The sequence below is a fragment of the Mustela putorius genome, unplaced genomic scaffold (assembly GCF_011764305.1).
Source record: "Mustela putorius furo isolate JIRA1106 unplaced genomic scaffold, ASM1176430v1.1 tig00000743_pilon_pilon_pilon, whole genome shotgun sequence".
Lineage (NCBI taxonomy): Eukaryota > Metazoa > Chordata > Mammalia > Carnivora > Mustelidae > Mustela > Mustela putorius.
The window spans coordinates 5,731,616-5,749,527 of record NW_025421464.1 but is presented as its reverse complement, the minus strand read 5'-3'; the positions used below and the strand labels follow the sequence as shown (position 1 = coordinate 5,749,527).

The following is a 17,912-nucleotide window of genomic DNA, read 5'->3' as shown; positions in this document are numbered from 1 at the left end:
TACCTTCCCTCTGTTTGGATACCCCCTCCCTGTCTGGTCGAAGAGCAACACCTCTTTTAAGGCCCAGTTAACCCTATCCTCCCATCTTGCTATCCCTTCCCCCTCTTCCGCCCAGTAACGCGAAAACCTCACACACCAGTCGGCTCCCTCAATACTCCACCAGTGCTGGTCCGAGTCCCCATTCTCCACCAGGTTTCAGGGAACCAGGACCTCCAGGGTGGGAGCTGGGGGTCTGAATCTCATTCCAGCCTGGTCTGGGGCTGGCCCACAGCAGGGGCACAGAACGCTGAAGGCCCATCCCTGCTTCATTAAATGCTCAGCTTTTTGTCTGGAACAGAAGGTGCTATTCAAACGTCACTCCCTACTTGCTTCGAAGACCTGGGTCAGATCCGACAGCTTTTCTCAGCAACTTAACTTCAAATGCCCTTTCCTCCAGGAGGACTAAAACAAACCTATACCTGGGCTGGGAGTGGGAGCCAGATGAGTGACTTTAAGCTCTGCCTTCAAGGGGCTACTGATCACCATGATGCTGACGGCCCAGCAGAAACCCACAAAACCAGGCCTGGTGCCGCAGGGGGTGTTGGCAAGGCACAGCACAATCCGTCCGCCACTGGGAGAATCACTACACAGCCCTAATCAGAACGGCTAAATTACAAAACAGTGAAAAAGTGCTGGTGAGGATGCGGGTAAACTGAATTACTCATACATTGCTGTTGGGAATGCAAAATGGTACCGCCACCCTGGAAAATGGTTTGGCAGTTTATTTATTTATTTTTTAAAAGATTTTATTTTTAAGTAATCTGTTACTTATGGGCTCAAATACATAACCTGGAGATCAAGAGTCACAGGCTCTATTGGCAGCCAGTGAGGGGCACTTTGGCAGTTTCCTTTAAAACTAAATATGCAATCATCACATCACCCAGCAACCGTACTCTTGGGCATTTTTTATCATAGAAATGGGAACATATTCACAAAGAACTCCTTCATGAGTGTTCATGGCAGCTTTACTTGTCCTGGCCCCCAAACTAGAAACACCCTGGATGCCCTTCAGTGACCGGTGTAACTAACTGTGGCATATCCAGAACGTGGAATACTACTGAGCAATGAAAAGAAACCAGCTACTGGTACAGGCACCAACTTGGATGAATCGCAAGTGAATTATGCCAAGTGAAAAAAGCAATCCCAAAAAGGTATCTACCGAATTGCTTCATTTATAAAGCATTCTTGAAATGGCCTGATGACAGAGAGGGGAAACAGGTCAGTGGTTGACAGGGAGATGAAGGGGAGAGGGTGATGCACAGGCTGGGAGGGAGAGGAGTGTGGCTATAAAAGGGTGACAAGGACCCTCCGTGTGCTAAGAAGTGGGACAGGTGGCGGACACACGAACCCGCACAGCACTGGACCCGAAGTGAGTAACGGGAAAATGGTGGAATCTGAGTAAGACCAGCCGGCTGGTGTCTATGTCCATACTCTGGTTATGATGTTCTGTTAGTTGTGCAAGACTTTACCATCGAGGGAAACTGGGAAAAGAGCAGATAGCATCCTCTGTACTATTTCTTACAACACTGTAAATGGCAATCATCTAAAAATACAAAATTCAATTTAAAGAGCCCTTCTATCTGTCGGTTCATCTGGCAGACACGTGTTAGGTCAGGCGCTATACAGACTCCAGGAAAACTAGGAGCCTCAGCAGAGAATGGGCTGTGAAATGAGTCCTTGAACAGTAATAGGGGCCACAGTGGAAGAGCCTGGGAGCCAGGAGCTGGGCCTCATGCCTGGGTCTGGAGGTGACAAAGGGTTCTGGGAGCTCTGAGCTAGGAGCACTCAGTTCCCACTCTGCTCAGAATTTCCCAGTCCTGCTGAAGCCTTGCAAAAACCTCAGGGATCCCTCCAGACAGACACCCCGAGTCTCTCCCTACCAGCCTGAGAAGGGCAGCCCATGGGCAGAAGGAGACAGGCAGCAGGGCAGGCAGGAGGCGGGGCTGTGGCCAGCAGGAGCATGATCCTTCCACATACTGCCCTGCGGGAGAAGGGAAGGGCCTGCTCGGGGAAGAGGGACTCCTGTGTGCAGCTGGCCATAGGCACGGGCTCAAGGCCCCAAGCTGGGTCCTTCACTGAGCTGTACTCAGCAGCTTTATGGCTTTGTAATTTAAACCTCACAGTGACGCTGAGGTGGGGATTGTGCCCACTTTACAGGTGGGGCATGTGAGGTTCACAAACTTGCCTAGAGCTGCTGATAGTAAGTGGCACCCCCCCATCTGTTCAGCTGCACAGCCTCCCTCACTCTGCTGCTCTGGCTTTAGGTCCCTCCCTGCTAGGAGGGGGCTGCAGGTGTCTGCCTGCGGGGGGCATGCCCAAGCTGAGCTCCCACTGCTGGAGGGAGAAAAGCCTAAAGGCAGAGGCCTGTCTTCTAGGCCCTGGCAATGACTCATGGAAGTCCTGGCCCACTCTGGACTCTCCAATACCCTCCTCTGTTCAGTGGGCGGGGCAGGGATCTAACCCATGTAATACACCATATTCACACGGCCCCTTCCTAACTCAAAAGCGTTTTCCCACTCATTTTCATTCAAGGGTAGGGGGTTCCTGCTCTGAATCCCTTCTCTCCACTGCTTGAAATTCTACCATTTGCGAGTCATTGCTTTAGTGGGAAGGAGCCAGAAGACAGAAGGCAATAGGGAACCAGACAAGCCTGAGTTCACTAACTTGGTGGCCACAGGGATGGATTATACAGGCTACATCATAAAAAGTAAGGCTCAGGCCCCGGGCTGGCATGGCTCCTACTAGTTTCTGGTACAGAGTGAGCTAGACCTGGAGTTGGGGGTGGGCAGTGGTGAGCCGCCACTGGGTCACTGGTTGGACAGGCTGGGCTGGTTCTCTGACCAACCCCAGGGAAGTTTTCCTGAAAGAGCTGGACCTTAAGAGCAGCTCACTGAAGCCAATGGCCAACAGCGCCCAGCAGAGCAAGAACTGCGTTCTAAGCCTGGCTGAGGCTGTGGGACCTGTCATGGTCCTTGTCCCCATCTGTGGCGTGGTGCTGTCATTAGTATGTGCGTGTGGAAGAGGCATCCCTGCCAGGGGCTGGTGGGGTGCCCACAGTCAGGAGCTTGGACAGAGGACTGACCCTCCAGCCTCTCGCTCAGGGTTGTCTAGGTCCAAAGTCCTGCTGACATACCCTCAGAGGAAAAGTGAACTAGCAAGGGGCCAGGCCACATGGCCAGATACGAGAAGAGGAAAGGTGAACTTCTCTTGGATTTGCTATGTCTCCTGGGGCAGAGGTCACAGTCAGATAAGTGGTGTGACTAACGGAGGATTTCAGTGCCTTGGGGGGCTCTCTGGGTGGCAGGTGTCCCTCAGCTCTGAGCACTGTCTTTCTCTAGGGCAAGGGGATGAAAAGCAGGCCCACGACTGCCCTTGACCCTTCCCACATGACACTCTGGCCATTCTGTGTTCCCTGCCCCCACTGCCCATCTTCCCGCCGTGGGGCTATTACACACGCTGCTCCTTCTACCTGGGAAGTCCCCACTCCTCCCGCTTCCAATGTGCCTCCTTCAGAGAGGTCTCCTCTGACTGCCCTCTACTCGCAGATCAGCCAGTATCCCAATCACGACACCTATCACATTTGTCATCCGATCACTTAGGCATGTACTTGTTGATGGTTATAGGCTTGGGGCTGTTGGGGGAACTCTGTCTGTCTTGGCACAGCAGGTCATATCCCAGGCCCAGGGTACTACCTCAAGCTTTCCAGAAAGCTCTCAATAATATCTGTTGAATGAGAAAATGAACCTCAGCCCTGCTATAAAAACCCTTTAGTTGTCCCAAGTCAAGAGGATTTAGCTTTAGTGAAGACTCCCAACACTGGAGTGTGTAAGCTTTTTGTCTCCTCCCCAATTGGGAGCCCTTTCCAAAGCCTGGTCCCGACTGACCACCCATCTCTGCAGCTTCATCTCCTGCCCTCCCAGCTTCAGAGAAGCAAATGTACGCTTTCCCAAACACACCACACTCTGCATGCACCCAAGCCTTTGCGCATGCACTTGGCCTCTCCGGATGCCTTTGCAGGTCCTTCGGCCAGTCCCTCCACTGCAAGCTCTTGCTGGCCCAGGCAGTGTTCCTCTCCTTTCTCTGTAGGTCAGCTGGAGCACTCAGGGTTGTGGTTGTGCCCCTGACTGAGCGTGTGTGCCATGGGTGTCACCAGCCCAGGGCCCAGCCCAGAGGGTGCACAATCATCATATGCCAATTAAATTTTAGAAGGGGGGCAAGTGGCCCAGAGACCCAAGGTGTTGGACCTGGCTAGCACTGCGTCCTCCAGGATGGGACCGCAGCCCTCCCTGCCCGGGGGAGACATTCTACGTGCCACGATATGTAATATCATAGCATGTGGGTCCAGCTTTTTTGTCTGTTTACTCTGGAAAACTTTCAGATTTGCCCAGGAAGCTGGAGAGTGAACACACCTCCAGCTGAGCCACAGCAGTGCACAGACTGAGCCACCGCCCCAGGGGGCTGCATGCTTCCCTGCCCCCATCTCGGCTCCGCCAGTCCAGCAAGCCCAGGCTCAGACAGGAGCCGGTTGTGCAAGGCCTCCTCCATGCAGTCTGCCCCCGGCCCCAGACATCCAGCCCAGCCTCCCTGCCCCACAGCGCACAAGTCCTTGCTGCTTCTAAGTAGAAGCTCCCTTTGTCTCATTTCTGCCTCTGCTTCAAGATCTTATCCAGCAAACTCTTATCAGGTCAGAATGAATTTATTTCTTCTTCTTCTTTTTTTTTTTTTTTAAAACATCAACATGTAACAAGATGACCAGAGCTTTCGGCACTCAGTAGAATGGCTGTGACTCCATCTGCCAAGAGATAGAGATGCAACAACCCTAGGCAGGTAGGCCCCTGTGAGGGCCTTAGAGCCCAGTGCTGCCCTCCTGCTGCTGGCAACCAGAGGCCCAAGCTTGGCAGGGGAGCTGCAGCACAGGCCTAGACTCCTGAAGAGGCACGGATGCAGGGGGCCCCCGACAGCCCCACGTGAACAGAGAGCTGACCACAGAGCCAGAGCTGCCTCCTCCCTCTGCCCTCCCTGCCAGGTTTCTTGTCCCAGGAAGGACTGAGGGCCTGTAAGCTCCCCTTCCCTCTCTCACCAGTGAGCAACCTGTCAAACGACACATTTGTGCTGGGGGAAAACCAGCTCAAGGCTTCCATCTACCAGCCTCAAAGGCCTCCCTTCTTCCATTTCCTCCCCTGCAAGAGGGGCAGTTGGGAGGGAATTCCGAGCAGCTAGGTCAGGATCAGGGACAGACTGACCGCTCAGAGCCACATTCCTGCCAACAGTTCACATCCCCCCACCTTCCCACCAGGTCAGTCTGGGGCCACCTCCCTCCCTGTGCCTTCAGAGCTGGCAACGTCACACTTTGATGTCAAACTCCAGCGAGAGTGCCCGGGAACGCATCTTCCCCCAGCGTTGTCCTGGGAATCCTCTACCACTCCCTGCAACCAGGTGCTTCCTAACTGCCTCTCCCATCCATTCCTGGTCCCCTTGACCTAGAACCAGCCTTCCCTAGACCACCGGCCTGCTCCTCCCTGGCCCCCAACCTCCTGTCCTGTCTTTCCGGTCTCTCCTCCACCTTGGCCAGCCATTGGAGAAATCCGACCACGTCATGGCTTAGTTTGAAACCTTTCAATGATGCTACAACCCACCCCATGGACTTGGAACAAACCCTTCAGTGAAGGCCTTTAGGGCCTCCAGAATCGACACCTGCCTCAGAAGCCCAAGTCCGTAGGAGCCAAGAGGTCACAAAGGCAGCACACTGGGGAAGACAAAGCAACAGAGCTCAGGGAGCCCCGGCCACCCCCCTTGGAGTCCTGTCCGGAAACCCGGATGCACTCCAGCTCGTGATGTTCCAGTGTGGACAGTGGCCCTCGTCAAGCACCGACTGGGCCAGGCCCGAGGCAGCACTTCATCTGCGGTCAGTACCTGTGACCGTACCTGTGAATTCACCTACTTGGTAACAGGTTTGTAACCCCAAAGCCAACACTCACGGGGTTTTTGTGGGCACTGCCCGACACCCAGGGCACACTTCCCTAGCTGAGCCTGAACAAGGGGATGCCAGGCCTTCTTGTTTCAGCTCTCATCCTGCGAACAAGTAGGATTTTCCTGGCCTAGTCAGGGCTATGTTTCCTCACATTTTGTTCTTTCTGCTGGTGATTCCTCCATAGCACTGAAGTGCCTTCCAGCATTGCTGAGTACAAGAAGGCTGTGATGCGCCTGTGGAGAAACTCTGTATCTGACAGACCTTGTTCAGGCGCGAGTTATAGCACTATTGGCCAATTTAGCGTTAATAAATCATCAGTATATTATTTTTAAACAGAAAGACGCAGAAAACAAGGTTATGTATTGATTGGTTGGTGGAAATGAGACCAGAATCCTGCAGGGCCTCGATTTCCCCCAGGAGCCATGGTTCAGTCCTCATTCCCTAATTAAGTATTTGTCAGACTTCATGAATGTAACTAATCCAAGAATGCACTGCGCTCCAGCCAACTGAATCCTCAAAATGGGTGCATTCGAAATTGGTCTGTCACTGCCCCATTTTACAGATGAGGTTCGGTGGGGGAACGACGCCCCAGCTCACCTCCTAGAGAGGCAGTGTTGGGGCTGGGGCTTAAACCCGGGCTGCCTGAAGGCTGGCTAATATCATATGCCCCCACCCACTGCACTAACTGGGTGACGGTCGTGTGGAGGCAGCAGCCTTGGGCACATTGATCATTTCACCCAGAAAATGGGGTGTGATACCCAATACGCCCTGAGGAGGAGCCAAAGAGATGACAGGATGCTTTAGCATCCTGGGCTGGGTGCTCGCGGCAGCACATGTACTAAAATTTAGAATCATGGGCTGGGCCACTGCAACTACTGTTACCGTGGTTTCTGGATCAAAGAGAGAGCGATCATCTTCTGGAGACCTCCCGGGGACCCCAGTCACCCAGTGGCAAGAAATGGAGGAGTTTTAACGTGAAGGGATCCTCTGTGAGCAAAGGAGCAGGACAGGACATGGCTTGGCCAAGTAGGACAGAGGAAACAACACTGGGGAAGGGAAGACAGGGACCACGGCAAGGAGGCCTGAGGGCTGTGTGGGCCACAAGAACAGAGGCATCTTCCTCCTGCCCTGAGAATCCTTCATGAAGTCCCTCCCAACTGACCTGCAGGAGAGGGGCTACCTGCCAGCTGCCAGGGGCACGGATCGCCTACTATCTTAACAGCCCAGTGCACTGGGCAGCTCCATGTGAAGTTCCAAGGCCATCCCCAGGCTGAGAGTGTCCAGAATTAATCTGAATCCTTTCTTCTCCCACAATGGCCTTCTCAGAGAGCGGTGACCTCATGCACTCTTTTACACACTCCAGAAGCCTGGGAATCCGCCCCCCTCTACCAAAGCACATTTTATAGAGACTGGCTTCTCTCTCTCCCCACCAGCCTGGTCTAGGCTGCCACTTGCTGGCCTCTGGCCTTTCTGCTTTGTCAGTGGCCCAACCACCCACCCATGAACACTCTCCCAACAGCAGCTTGAAGAGTTTGTTTTAAAATACAAAATACAAAATGTTTTAAAATAAAAATACAAAATGGTGGGGCACCTGGGTAGCTCAGTGGGTTAAAGCCTCTGCCTTCGGCTCAGGTCATGATCCCAGGGTCCTGGGATCGAGCCCCGCATCGGGCTCTCTGCTCAGCAGGGAGCCTGTTTCCTCCTCTCTCTCTGCCTGCTTCTCTGCCTACTTGTGATCTTTGTCTGTCAAATAAATAAAATCTTAAAAAAAAAAAAAAAAGTACAAAATGGAGGGGCACCTGGGTGGCTCAGTGGGTTAAAGCCTCTGCCTTTGGCTCAGGTCATGATACCAGCGTCCTGGGATCGAGCCCCACATAGGGCTCTCTGTTCAGTGGGGAGCCTGCTTCTCCCTCTCTCTCTGCCTGCCTCTCTGCCTGTTTGTGATCTCTGTGTCAAATAAATTAAAAAATTTAAAAACAAAAAAACAAAAGAACGGACTACTTCCTTCCCTTTCTAGAGCCTTCAAAGTCTCCCCAGTCCGTGAAGAATAAAAAGCACACCACTTACTTTGGCCTAGAGTGAGAACTGGCCCCTTCCCCCTGCCCCCTATTTCCACACTTGGTTCCTATACCTTCCCCTTGCTCATTCTGTTCCAGCTGCACTAGCCTCTTTGCTGTTCTCAAACATTCTGAGCATGTGCCCACCTCAGGGCCGCTGAACCTGTGAAATGACCCCCACCCTCACCTCTGTATGTCTGCTCCTTCCCACCCTGATCTGACTCTGCTCAGGAGTTGGGTCCTCAAGAGGACCTCTCTGACCACCCTGTCTAAAGCTGTTACTCTTTGAAGACCCTGATTGTTTCATTCGTGCATTAATCAACTTACTGTTTTTTTTTTTTTTTTAAGATTTTATTTATTTATTTGTAAGAGAGAGAGTGAGAGCGAGCACAGGCAGACAGAGTGGCAGGCAGAGTGGCAGGCAGAGGCAGAGGGAGAAGCAGGCTCCCTGCGGAGCAAGGAGCCCGATGTGGGACTCGATCCCAGGACGCTGGGATCATGACCTGAGCCGAAGGCAGCTGCTTAACCAACTGAGCCACCCAGGCGTCCCTCAACTTACTGGTTTATACTTGTCTTCTCCCTCCTACCCGAAAGGGATCCTGAATATCTAATACAGGTTCCTGAGTGTGGAGACCTAAATATCTTGTATAATTACAATGCTCTCCCAGCACCAGGCCAATACATGGCTGGGTGCTGTAAATATTTACTGAATAAATGAACAACCTCCTATTTGACGGTTGGGTAAACTGAGGCTCAAGGAAGCAGAATGATCTACTCGAGTCTGAGTTGGAATCCAACGCCCAGGGCTTTGAGCTCTTTTTAGGTCATTCCCCAAAAAACACACACAGGCGCGCGCACACTACAGGGAACACAGTCTGGTGGGAGGTTAAGCCTTGAGCAACACTGCCTGAGGTTGGGCAACAAGGCTATGGAAATGAGACCTCAATAAACCCTAAGGAATGGGTACCAGAAACTGTTTGAAAATAACCACTCCTAAAAGCTGGCAGAGAGAGAAAAGCAAGCAGTGCTTCCAGGAACATTTTCCAGGCAAGGCATATCACAAGTTCAGATTTAAAAGAATCATTACTGAATGAGTCCTGGCTAGGTGCTACCTTATTCCAGACACAGGCCTGGGAGGGGAGATAATTGTCACTGATGTTTTATAGATGAGGGAGCAGGCTTTTCACTTTGAGGAGTGGCAGTGTAGAAAAGCTGTGCTCTGTGAGGCCAAGGTGCCAGGTTCTAAACTCAACACCAGACATGGTGGGCAGAGTACTTTCTACAGGGCCTGATCCTTCCTGAGCCTTTGTTTCCCAGCTGTAAACTAAGCAGACTGACCTTGAATGGGGGTCACAAGTTCAAATGTCTATAGGAGACTATCTAACCTCTCTGGTCCACAGCGACCTGGGTGACAGAAGTCAGAAATCTGGACTTTAAGAAATAGTAAAACTGGGGCTCCTGGGTGGCTCAGTTGGTTGGACGACTGCCTTCAGCTCAGGTCATGATCCTGGAGTCATGGGATCGAGTCCCGCATCAGGATCTCAGCTCCATGGGGAGTCTGCTTCTCCCTCTGACCTTCTCCTCGCTCATGCTCTCTCTCACTGTCTCTCTCTCAAATAAATAAATAAAATCTTAAAAAAAACATAATAGGGATGCCTGGGTGGCTCAGTTGGTTAAGCAGCTGCCTTCAGCCCAGGTCATGATCCCAGCGTCCTGGGATTGAGTCCCACATTGGGCTCCTTGCTCCGCAGGGAGCCTGCTTCTCCCTCTGACTCTGCCTGCCACTCTGCCTGTGCTCCCTCTTGCTCTCTCTCTGACAAATAAATAAATAAAATCTTTAAAAAAAAATAGTAAAACCCCCATATATATATATATATATATTTTAAAAATATATAATTTTTTTAAAGACAAGGATGTCATACATCCTGCCTTTTTAAAAAAGATTTTATTTATTTATTTATTTATTTATTATTTGTCAGAGAGAGAGAGAGAGAGAGAGCGCGTGCGTGTGCACATAAGCAGGCAGAGTGGCAGGCAGAGGTGGAAAGAGAAGCAGGCTCCCTGCCGAGCAAGGCGCCCGATGTGGGACTCAATCCCAGGACCCTGGGATCATGACCTGAACTGAAGGCAGCGACTTAACTGACTGAGAGCCACCCAGGCGGCCCAAAACCCCCATATTTTTAAACAGAATGAGTTCAGCTCAGATCTGTGACTGCTGGAGCAGCGTCCTCAGACCTCCTTGCTTTTTCTGGAGTTCTAGCCCCCACTACCCCCGCTCCCAGGAAGGCTGTCTGTAAGAGCTTCCCCCCGTGGAAAGGCAGGACAACCTTGGGAACCTTGAAATTAAGGCAGCCAGGAGGTACTTCTGGTGCTGTTTCAGGTCTGGCTGGGTGAAAGCAAAGAAAGTCCCTCTTGGTTAGCAGGCCGGGTCTGGTTTCAGGTTCTTGGCACCTATGACAGGGTCTGGAGTGCAGATGGCCAACCCCTCCTTCATGGGCCTGGAGCAGCTGCCTGAGTGGGACCCGCTTGGTTACACCCCCAGCCCCCTCCGCGACAGCTGCTCCCGCTCCTTAGAAGCGCTGTGCTGTGCGAGCGTTCTGTCCTGACATGCTCAGGCCAGAGGGGCTAGAGGAAGGGTTAAGCAACGCCCGCCAGACGGACCCAGAGTGCAGGTCAGCTGGGTCTCCAGGACAGGAAGCTGTGGGTCCAGAGACTTCACAAGCTCTAGGGCGTCTCCCCTGGCTGAGGGAGGCCATGGGCTGGCCAAGCTCCTTTCAGGTCACCACCTCTCTACCGGGCCTAGCATTCCTGTGTCAAAGAGGAAGAAAGGGAAGCTCAGAGAGAAGGGAGTAACGCAAGGTCGCACAGTCAGTAGGTGGAAAAGCCTGGATCTGATCTCAGCCTTTCTGATTCCAGGGCCAGTGCCTGTAGTTCCTACTACACCACACGGCCCATGGCTGGAGTTTGGTGTCACCCGGCAGGGCCTGACTGCGATCTTGGCCAGGCCAGTTCCCCAGACAGGACATAGACAGGCTTCCGCTCCTGGGGTCCTCAAGCAGGGTTTGATGATTTCCTGGTAAGTTTGAAGGCGGCAGCCTCTGGCTATGCTGGCCATGGGGGCAGAAGCCTGGTGCCCCCCGGACCAGGACCATAGCACATGGAAGGAAATGGCGGCCCCTACCCCCATCTGTGACCACTACTGCCCGCTGCCCTTCCTCAGGCGTTCTCCTCCAGGTGTGTGGTCCCAGACACTCTGGCCCTCTCACCAGAAACACCAGAACCCTTGACATGGGTTCCCCAGTTGCCCAGGATTTCCCTAGCTTGGCTCTCACTACAGCTTCAATGTAAAGCCCAGAGAGGTGAGGCTACCTCTCCCAAGTCATACAGCTGGTTAAAGGGGTGATGGCTCCAAATTTCAGGGTCCTAGGAGATAATATTGCCAGTAACTTTCAAACCAGGTTCTGAGGGCGCCCAGGGGAACCTGCCACTTCCCTTTTTTTCTCCATATGGAATTCCCACACAGTACCCTGAAACCCATCACATGACTTCAACCTCCTCACAGTACAAAGGAGGAAACTGAGGATCAGAAGGGCACATGTGCTTTCTGAGGATCAAGTGGCAAAGCAGGGACTGCTGCCTGGGGCTCTGAGTGTGGGCATGTCCCCTCTTCCCCAGACACAAGAAAGGAAGATGTCTTCAGGTTCCAGGCCTGGAGATCACCAGATCCAGGCCTTCAGGGAGGCAGTCCTACCTCCTCCAACCCCTAACCAGGGGACCCCAAATAGCATGCTGCTCTCGAAATCCATTTCTACCATTACTGTAACAGTGTCCAGTAAGCAGCCTGTCAGGCAACATTCACTCCTCCCCCATTCTCTTTTTCTTTAAGATTTTATTTTTAAGTAAGCTCTATACTCAATGTGGGGCTTGAACTTAACAAATTCAAGATCACGCTTTACCAACTGGGCCAGCCAGGCGCCTCCCACCTTTCCATTCTGTGTTGGAATCTGCCACAAACATCGTCTTGTTATCTTATTTATCCTCCGAGACCTGCCGGCAGAGTGTGCTTTGCCAGCAGCTCTGCTCAGGGGCCCCTGCCCTACCCCCCAGGACACCTATTACCACCACTCCTGGGAGTCGGAGCTTTAAAGAGATGCCAGCTTCCAAGCTGTTACTGAATCACAACTTCTCATTGTATGTCAGAGTTATAACCACTAGATGATATCCAGGGTTTCGGGATGCTGTGGCTCCAGTCCGTGTAAAAAGCTGATGTGTAGAGCCCCCTGTCTGGCCTGGTGGAGAGTTGTTGGGGGGAATCCAAGATTTGGTTTTTCAAATACTGGCTCTAGCATATAGACTTCACTTCTGCCTTTCCAAGGTCTCAGAGGCCCAGTCTGGGAAATACAACTTAGAAAAAGCCTTTAAAAACCACCCTTGCTGGGGTGCCTGGGTGGCTCAGTGGGTTGAGGCTTCTGCCTTCGGCTCAGGTCATGGTCCTGGGATCGGACCCCGCGTCGGGCTCTCTGCTCAGCGGGGAGCCCCCTGCCTCCCCCACCCCCCGACCCTTAGCCTGCCTCTCTGCCTATGATCTCTGTCAAAAACAAAACAAAACAAAACAAAACAACCAAAAAAACCCCACCCTTGCTTCGGGAGTTTTTATAAGCTGTTACAGGCCCCTGTGTTCAGAGGCAGACACACTGGCAGGCCCCATGCACCAGAATTGCTGGCCTCTTTCATCATTCTGAATGACTGAGAGGATCCCAGAATAGAAAGAAGGTGCTAACGGGCTCATTCACTGTGCCTGGAGTGACAGGTGGTGTATCGGATGACCGGATCAGGAGCCAAGAAGCCCGGGCAGCTGAGAGATGGGATGAAAAAAACAGGACGAACTGAATGGGGAAAACCTTGGGTTCAGGTCAGGTCAGCACTGGCAACGCCGCCTGCCTTGGTGCCAGGCCCCAGGACAGGGACAGAAGAGGGGAGAGGGCCTGGTCCTCAAGAGTTAGACCATTATATAAGAAAGCAGCACATGTGGGAAAATACCTTGGCACCTCCTGCTGACCACAGACATGTCCGAGGTTGCCCTGACAGAAAAGGTACAAGACATGGGGGGGGGGAGTTGGGGGTGGGCAGCCCCCACTGAACTCAAGATGACACTGTGGGTCGTGCTGGCAACTCTGGACAAGGGGCACTGCCCAGCTGGAGCCCGACGAGCAGGCGGCAATCCGCATGGGCAGAAGGCCCAAATCCATCCCATGGTGACAAATGCCTATTTTCCCACGGGGAAGGCCACACACTGGGTCCTGGGCAGGCAGAAGGATCCGGGATGAGTAAGTCCTTGTGCTGAGGAAACTCGAAGAAGAATGCCAAAGTGGCGAGAAAGTGCCTGCTTTGCTAGGCGGAGTCGCCGGGAGCACCGCCATGGGGAGCACCGCCCAAGAAGGCTGGGACTGACTGATGGAGAATGCGGTGACTGATGAGTGCTGTCTGTCAGAGATGTGCCACAGACGGGCTGTGACACACGTGTACCACAAATCACGCCTAGTTCAACATGAGGGAGGGCTTGGACAGATTGGGATAGTGTTCTGGAAAAAACAGGTAATTCAGAAAAGCTGGGCTACTGTCTTCCAATACCTAGGAGACTGTCACATATCCACGTGCTCCAAGTCATCACACTATAGCCTGAGTGGGCCTGAGTGGGGACAGGAAAGGGGATACGGATTTTGCATGATAAGGAGGCACTTTCTAGAGGGCAGAGCTGCCCAGGAGGGTGCAGTGAGGCTGGACACAGGCATGATGGCTGCCAGGACAAGACACAAGCCCTCCTGGGTGTGACCTTTCGGACTCCACCCAAGCCAGAGTTGTTTGTTCTTTCTTTGCCCTCCTACTCCACACCCAGTTCTGGATGTGACATCAGACATTGTGTGTGACATTCATACTTGAAACTTTTCTTTTTTTCATCCAGAGAATTGTTATCAACAAGCAAAAAAGACGGAGGAGAATGTTCATTCAGCCCAGCTACATGGGAAATGGTTTGAGGACCTACACCAGGGCCTCAGCACAGAGGGGGCTTACAGTGCCTTCCTCCGGGAAGTCTGGCAGCACAGAGCCCCCCACCTGAGACGATAAGCCTGTCCTCAGAACAGGAGATCCGTCAGCACTTGCTACCTGCTTCTGAGCACTGGCTCTGTACTCACTGTACCACTTAGGCTCCTGGGCCTCAGTTTCTTCATCCATCCATAACAGGCCAACAATAGCCACTCGCCTTGCCCCATGCCCTAGGACCACTGTGTCTGCAGAAGACAGGTGGGAAAGGGTCTGGCGGGCTCCCATGCAGCCACTGCCCCATCCCAGCCCCGTCGATGGCCTGCAGCAGGTGGGGTCAGCGCCTTGCATGAGGACCCACAGCTGTCCACCTCCTCCATGCCTCATGTGTGTCGCTGTCTCACGTCTGCTAGTTTTAACTGGTGACCACTGGTGTCCCTGCCTTGCCAAACTCCCCTCTCTCCCCAGCACCCTCTTCATGCCAACACATCACATTCTCAGCTTCAGGCCCCTGCACAGGCTGCTCCCTGCCTGCAACGTCCTACCCCCTCCCTAATTCCGCCTCCTCCTCCAGATCTCAGTTCTGGCAGGACTCCCTCCAAGAAGCCTTCCCTGACCGGCTCCCTTGCTGGGTCAAGCCCATGATTAGCCGTGCTCCGAGCCCTTGCCATCCCACTGTTTGATAGACCTGTTTGCTTTCCTGCCTCTCCCTTTAGACCCTGAGGCCCCTGAAGACAATGACTATGTGGTTTCCGTCCCTGTGATCCTGTTTCCAGCCCAGAAGACGCACCCAGGCAAAGGTCTGCTGACATTTAGGGGATACGACCCAGCTCCTGACTTTACCCCAGAAGAGGTATAGGCCTACAGGGCCTCCCCCCGGAAGAAGCCTGTGAGGATGCAGCAAGTAGCAAAGTGTAGGAACTGACTTGGCAAGCGGAAGACAGAGGCGCTGGGACAAGTCGTGACTACAGGCTTCTTCCTCACGCCCCCGGACCCATCCCTGATCAATTTTTTCCCAGCCACCCTGAAAGCCCAATATGGTGACATTTGGGGAGATCTCTTTGAAAGAACACCTACCCAAGTGAAGGTCACCAAACTCCCCACCCGCCCCGACAATGGTGCAGGGTATGAAGTGGGTGATTAGCGGCTAACAGTCATAATTACCAGTGTTCAGTGTCTGCTCAGGAATCTGCAGTGGCCCAGTCACTGTCCGAGGTCCTTACACCTGCGTCTTATATTTGATCCCCTCAGGAGATGTTTTCACCATCTCCCCACGTGCTGCTGAGGAAACGGGGGCTCAGAGAGGTTGAGGGACTTGCTCAGCGTCACACAGCAAGTCATGTTCTATCTGGTAAGTGAGCGCAGACCCTATAGGTTTCAATCTCCAGAACCCTACCTTCCCAGCATCCATTCTCACAAGTAGTAAAAACACGAGCTCACCGATGAACACCACCGCACACACATTCCTTCAAGGCTTAGAAGCCACTGCAGAAAGACAAGTTTGGTCTCTTCCTGCTGGTGGAGAGCACACTCCCACAAAGACCTCCAGGCCAAGCCAGCACCCCAGAGAGCACCTGAAGAAAGTGGACTTTACCTCGACAACTTCTACCCCTCTGGGAGCTGTTGTGCCTCGATGTTCTTGCAAGCATAGTCATCACACCTGCCCAGACTTTGGGCTGTGCTGCCCAAGGACCCTTTTCCGCTCTCACAAAGAGACCTGTGACATCACCTGCCTTTGAAACAGTCCCTTCCCCTCCCAGCACTGCCCCCATCTATGAAAGCTGGAGACCATGGTCAGGGTGGAGGTGGCACTGGTTGCCCGGGTGTGCTACTTCTGGGTGGCTAGGAGGACATGCCTGTGTTAAGAAGGATCCTGGTGGGGCGCCTAGGTGGCTCAGTGAGTTAAAGCCTCTGCCTGCGGCTCAGGTCATGATTCCAGGGTCCTGGGATCCAACCCTGCATCAGGCTCTCTGCTCAGCAGGGAGCCTACTTCCTCCTCTCTCTCTTTGCCTGCCTCCGTGCCTGCTTGTGATCTCTGTCAAATAAATAAATAAAATCTTTAAAAAAAAAAAAAAAAAAAAGAAGGATCCTGGAGCTGTGTCTGGGCGCAGCGGGAGTGCGGTGACTGACTGCTGTGGTTTGCCATGGGCCTAGTTTGGGGAGTAACGGCGAAGTGCAAGGTTTGTGTGGTCCCTGGGTGAGACGATCACCACAAACGTGCTGTAGGACTCTATTCCCATGATGCACAATCCCTGTCCTTGACTCCCCACCAAAACCTTCACCCCTCGTCCTCCCCTGCAGGCCTGCTAATAAGAGAGTTTCTTGGGCAATGTTTTAAGCCCAGTAAGATGGGAAAGCAACTCTCCGTTTCAAGGTCTCCTGCCCATCAAAAGAATGACCAACGAGGAGCCTGCAGTAGCTGTAGCTTGTAAGCGAGGGTGGCTGGTTTCAGCGCAGGGTCAATGCCAACTGCCGAGTGGCCTCAGGCCAGTCACGCCACTTCTAAGTCTCTACTGCTTCTGTACCACGGGGATCAGAAGTTTCATTTCCCTTGCATTTAATCACAATCAAACACTGCGCTAGAATTCTCAAGACTGCCAAGGCAAGTCCACTATCTATACCTCACTGATTTGGGGATGTCCACATGATAGGAGATATTGTCCCATTTCTCAGAGGAGGAAGACGAGGCTCAGAGAAGAGGAGGGACTTGGCCCAAATCCCACAGCAGGTAAGCAGCTAATTGAGGAACTGTGCCTGGGTCCTACGATTACTTCCCCAACCTCTTATTCTGCCTCCACAGGGGGGCTGTGGTCAGGCTCCACGCAGCCACCTTGGGCCTCTCAGGAGGATTGATCAGTCTGTTAACTCTGCTGGAACGTGGTTACATGATGCTGTGAGTAGTAGTGTGCTTTAACTGGGAGAATTAATCCCCACCCAAAGACTTCATTGTTCAGAGATATCACATAACCCCCTTTTCAAATACATCCTCCTAAGACGGGCTTGTGAATGAGGCACCTGGAGGAGTTGAATCCAAGAGACAAAGTAGAATGGTGGTTGCCAAGGGCTTTGGGCAGGGGGGCGGGTGGGGGTGGGTAGTGCCAGAATGCGGAGCTACTGTTTAATAGGTGAAGAGTTTCAGTTTTGCAAGACGGAAAGAGTTCTGGGGATGGAGGTGGGGCAACACGTGATGGTACTTTCTGCCACTGAACTGTACACTTCAAAACAGGTAAGACGGTAAACTGTTGTTCCGTGCATTTTATCCCAAATAGCTTAAGAATGGGGGGGCGCTAGTGAGGAGTCTACTAAGGGATTCCTTACAAATGAGCCCAATTATCAAACTGCTGTTTTACAACCCAAATCCAAAAGGTACAGAATAAAATATTTAAAACTACTATAACCATGAATTCAAAAAATTTCTGCCTTGAGTTAAAGATGTTTGTGAGCAGGGGCTGATCTAAAATCTGCCTGCAATCTCTTTTCTGACATTCAAGAAAGAGAAACCAGAAGACAAAATTCAAATAGAAAATAAGGAAGATCAGAGGTCCCTTGATGCCAGTCATGGATATACTGGTCTCAGAACCTTGGAAATGAGGTGGATGGGAGTGTGTGTGGAAATACAAAGCTTAAATAAAAAAAGAAGTAACTATAGAAAATGGAGGCGGGGGTCATTCTAATCTCATTGCCTGGACACAGTTACTAGTGTATCATTCTATACCAAAACTTTTTAAACTGTGATTTTAGAATTGCACCCTTGCTAAAAAGAAATAGAAACTTCTGCTTTGGCCTCCCTACACAGTAGTGTG

At 52.3% G+C, this 17,912-nt stretch overlaps 1 protein-coding gene and 1 long non-coding RNA gene across 5 annotated transcripts in view; one reads left to right on the top strand and one right to left on the bottom strand.

Annotated features, from left to right (window-relative positions):
* LOC101676675 overlaps positions 1–15,704 on the top strand; it is an 85,942-nt gene extending 70,238 nt beyond the window's left edge. Inside the window, exon 3 of the long non-coding RNA XR_006607862.1 lies at positions 14,826–15,704. This is a non-coding gene — a long non-coding RNA (uncharacterized LOC101676675). The remainder of the gene's footprint in view (positions 1–14,825) is intronic.
* Positions 1–17,912, bottom strand: part of DLGAP4 (DLG associated protein 4) — a 136,483-nt gene that overhangs the window by 30,861 nt on the left and 87,710 nt on the right. Inside the window, exon 1 of one of the 4 annotated variants that reach the window (XM_004746500.3) lies at positions 15,704–15,881. The exons of the other annotated variants lie outside the window; for them this stretch is intronic. Within the exon in view, the coding sequence (XP_004746557.1) occupies positions 15,704–15,881 (178 nt within the window). Of the gene's footprint in view, positions 1–15,703; positions 15,882–17,912 lie in introns of those variants that run through there. 4 annotated transcript variants of the gene reach the window in all.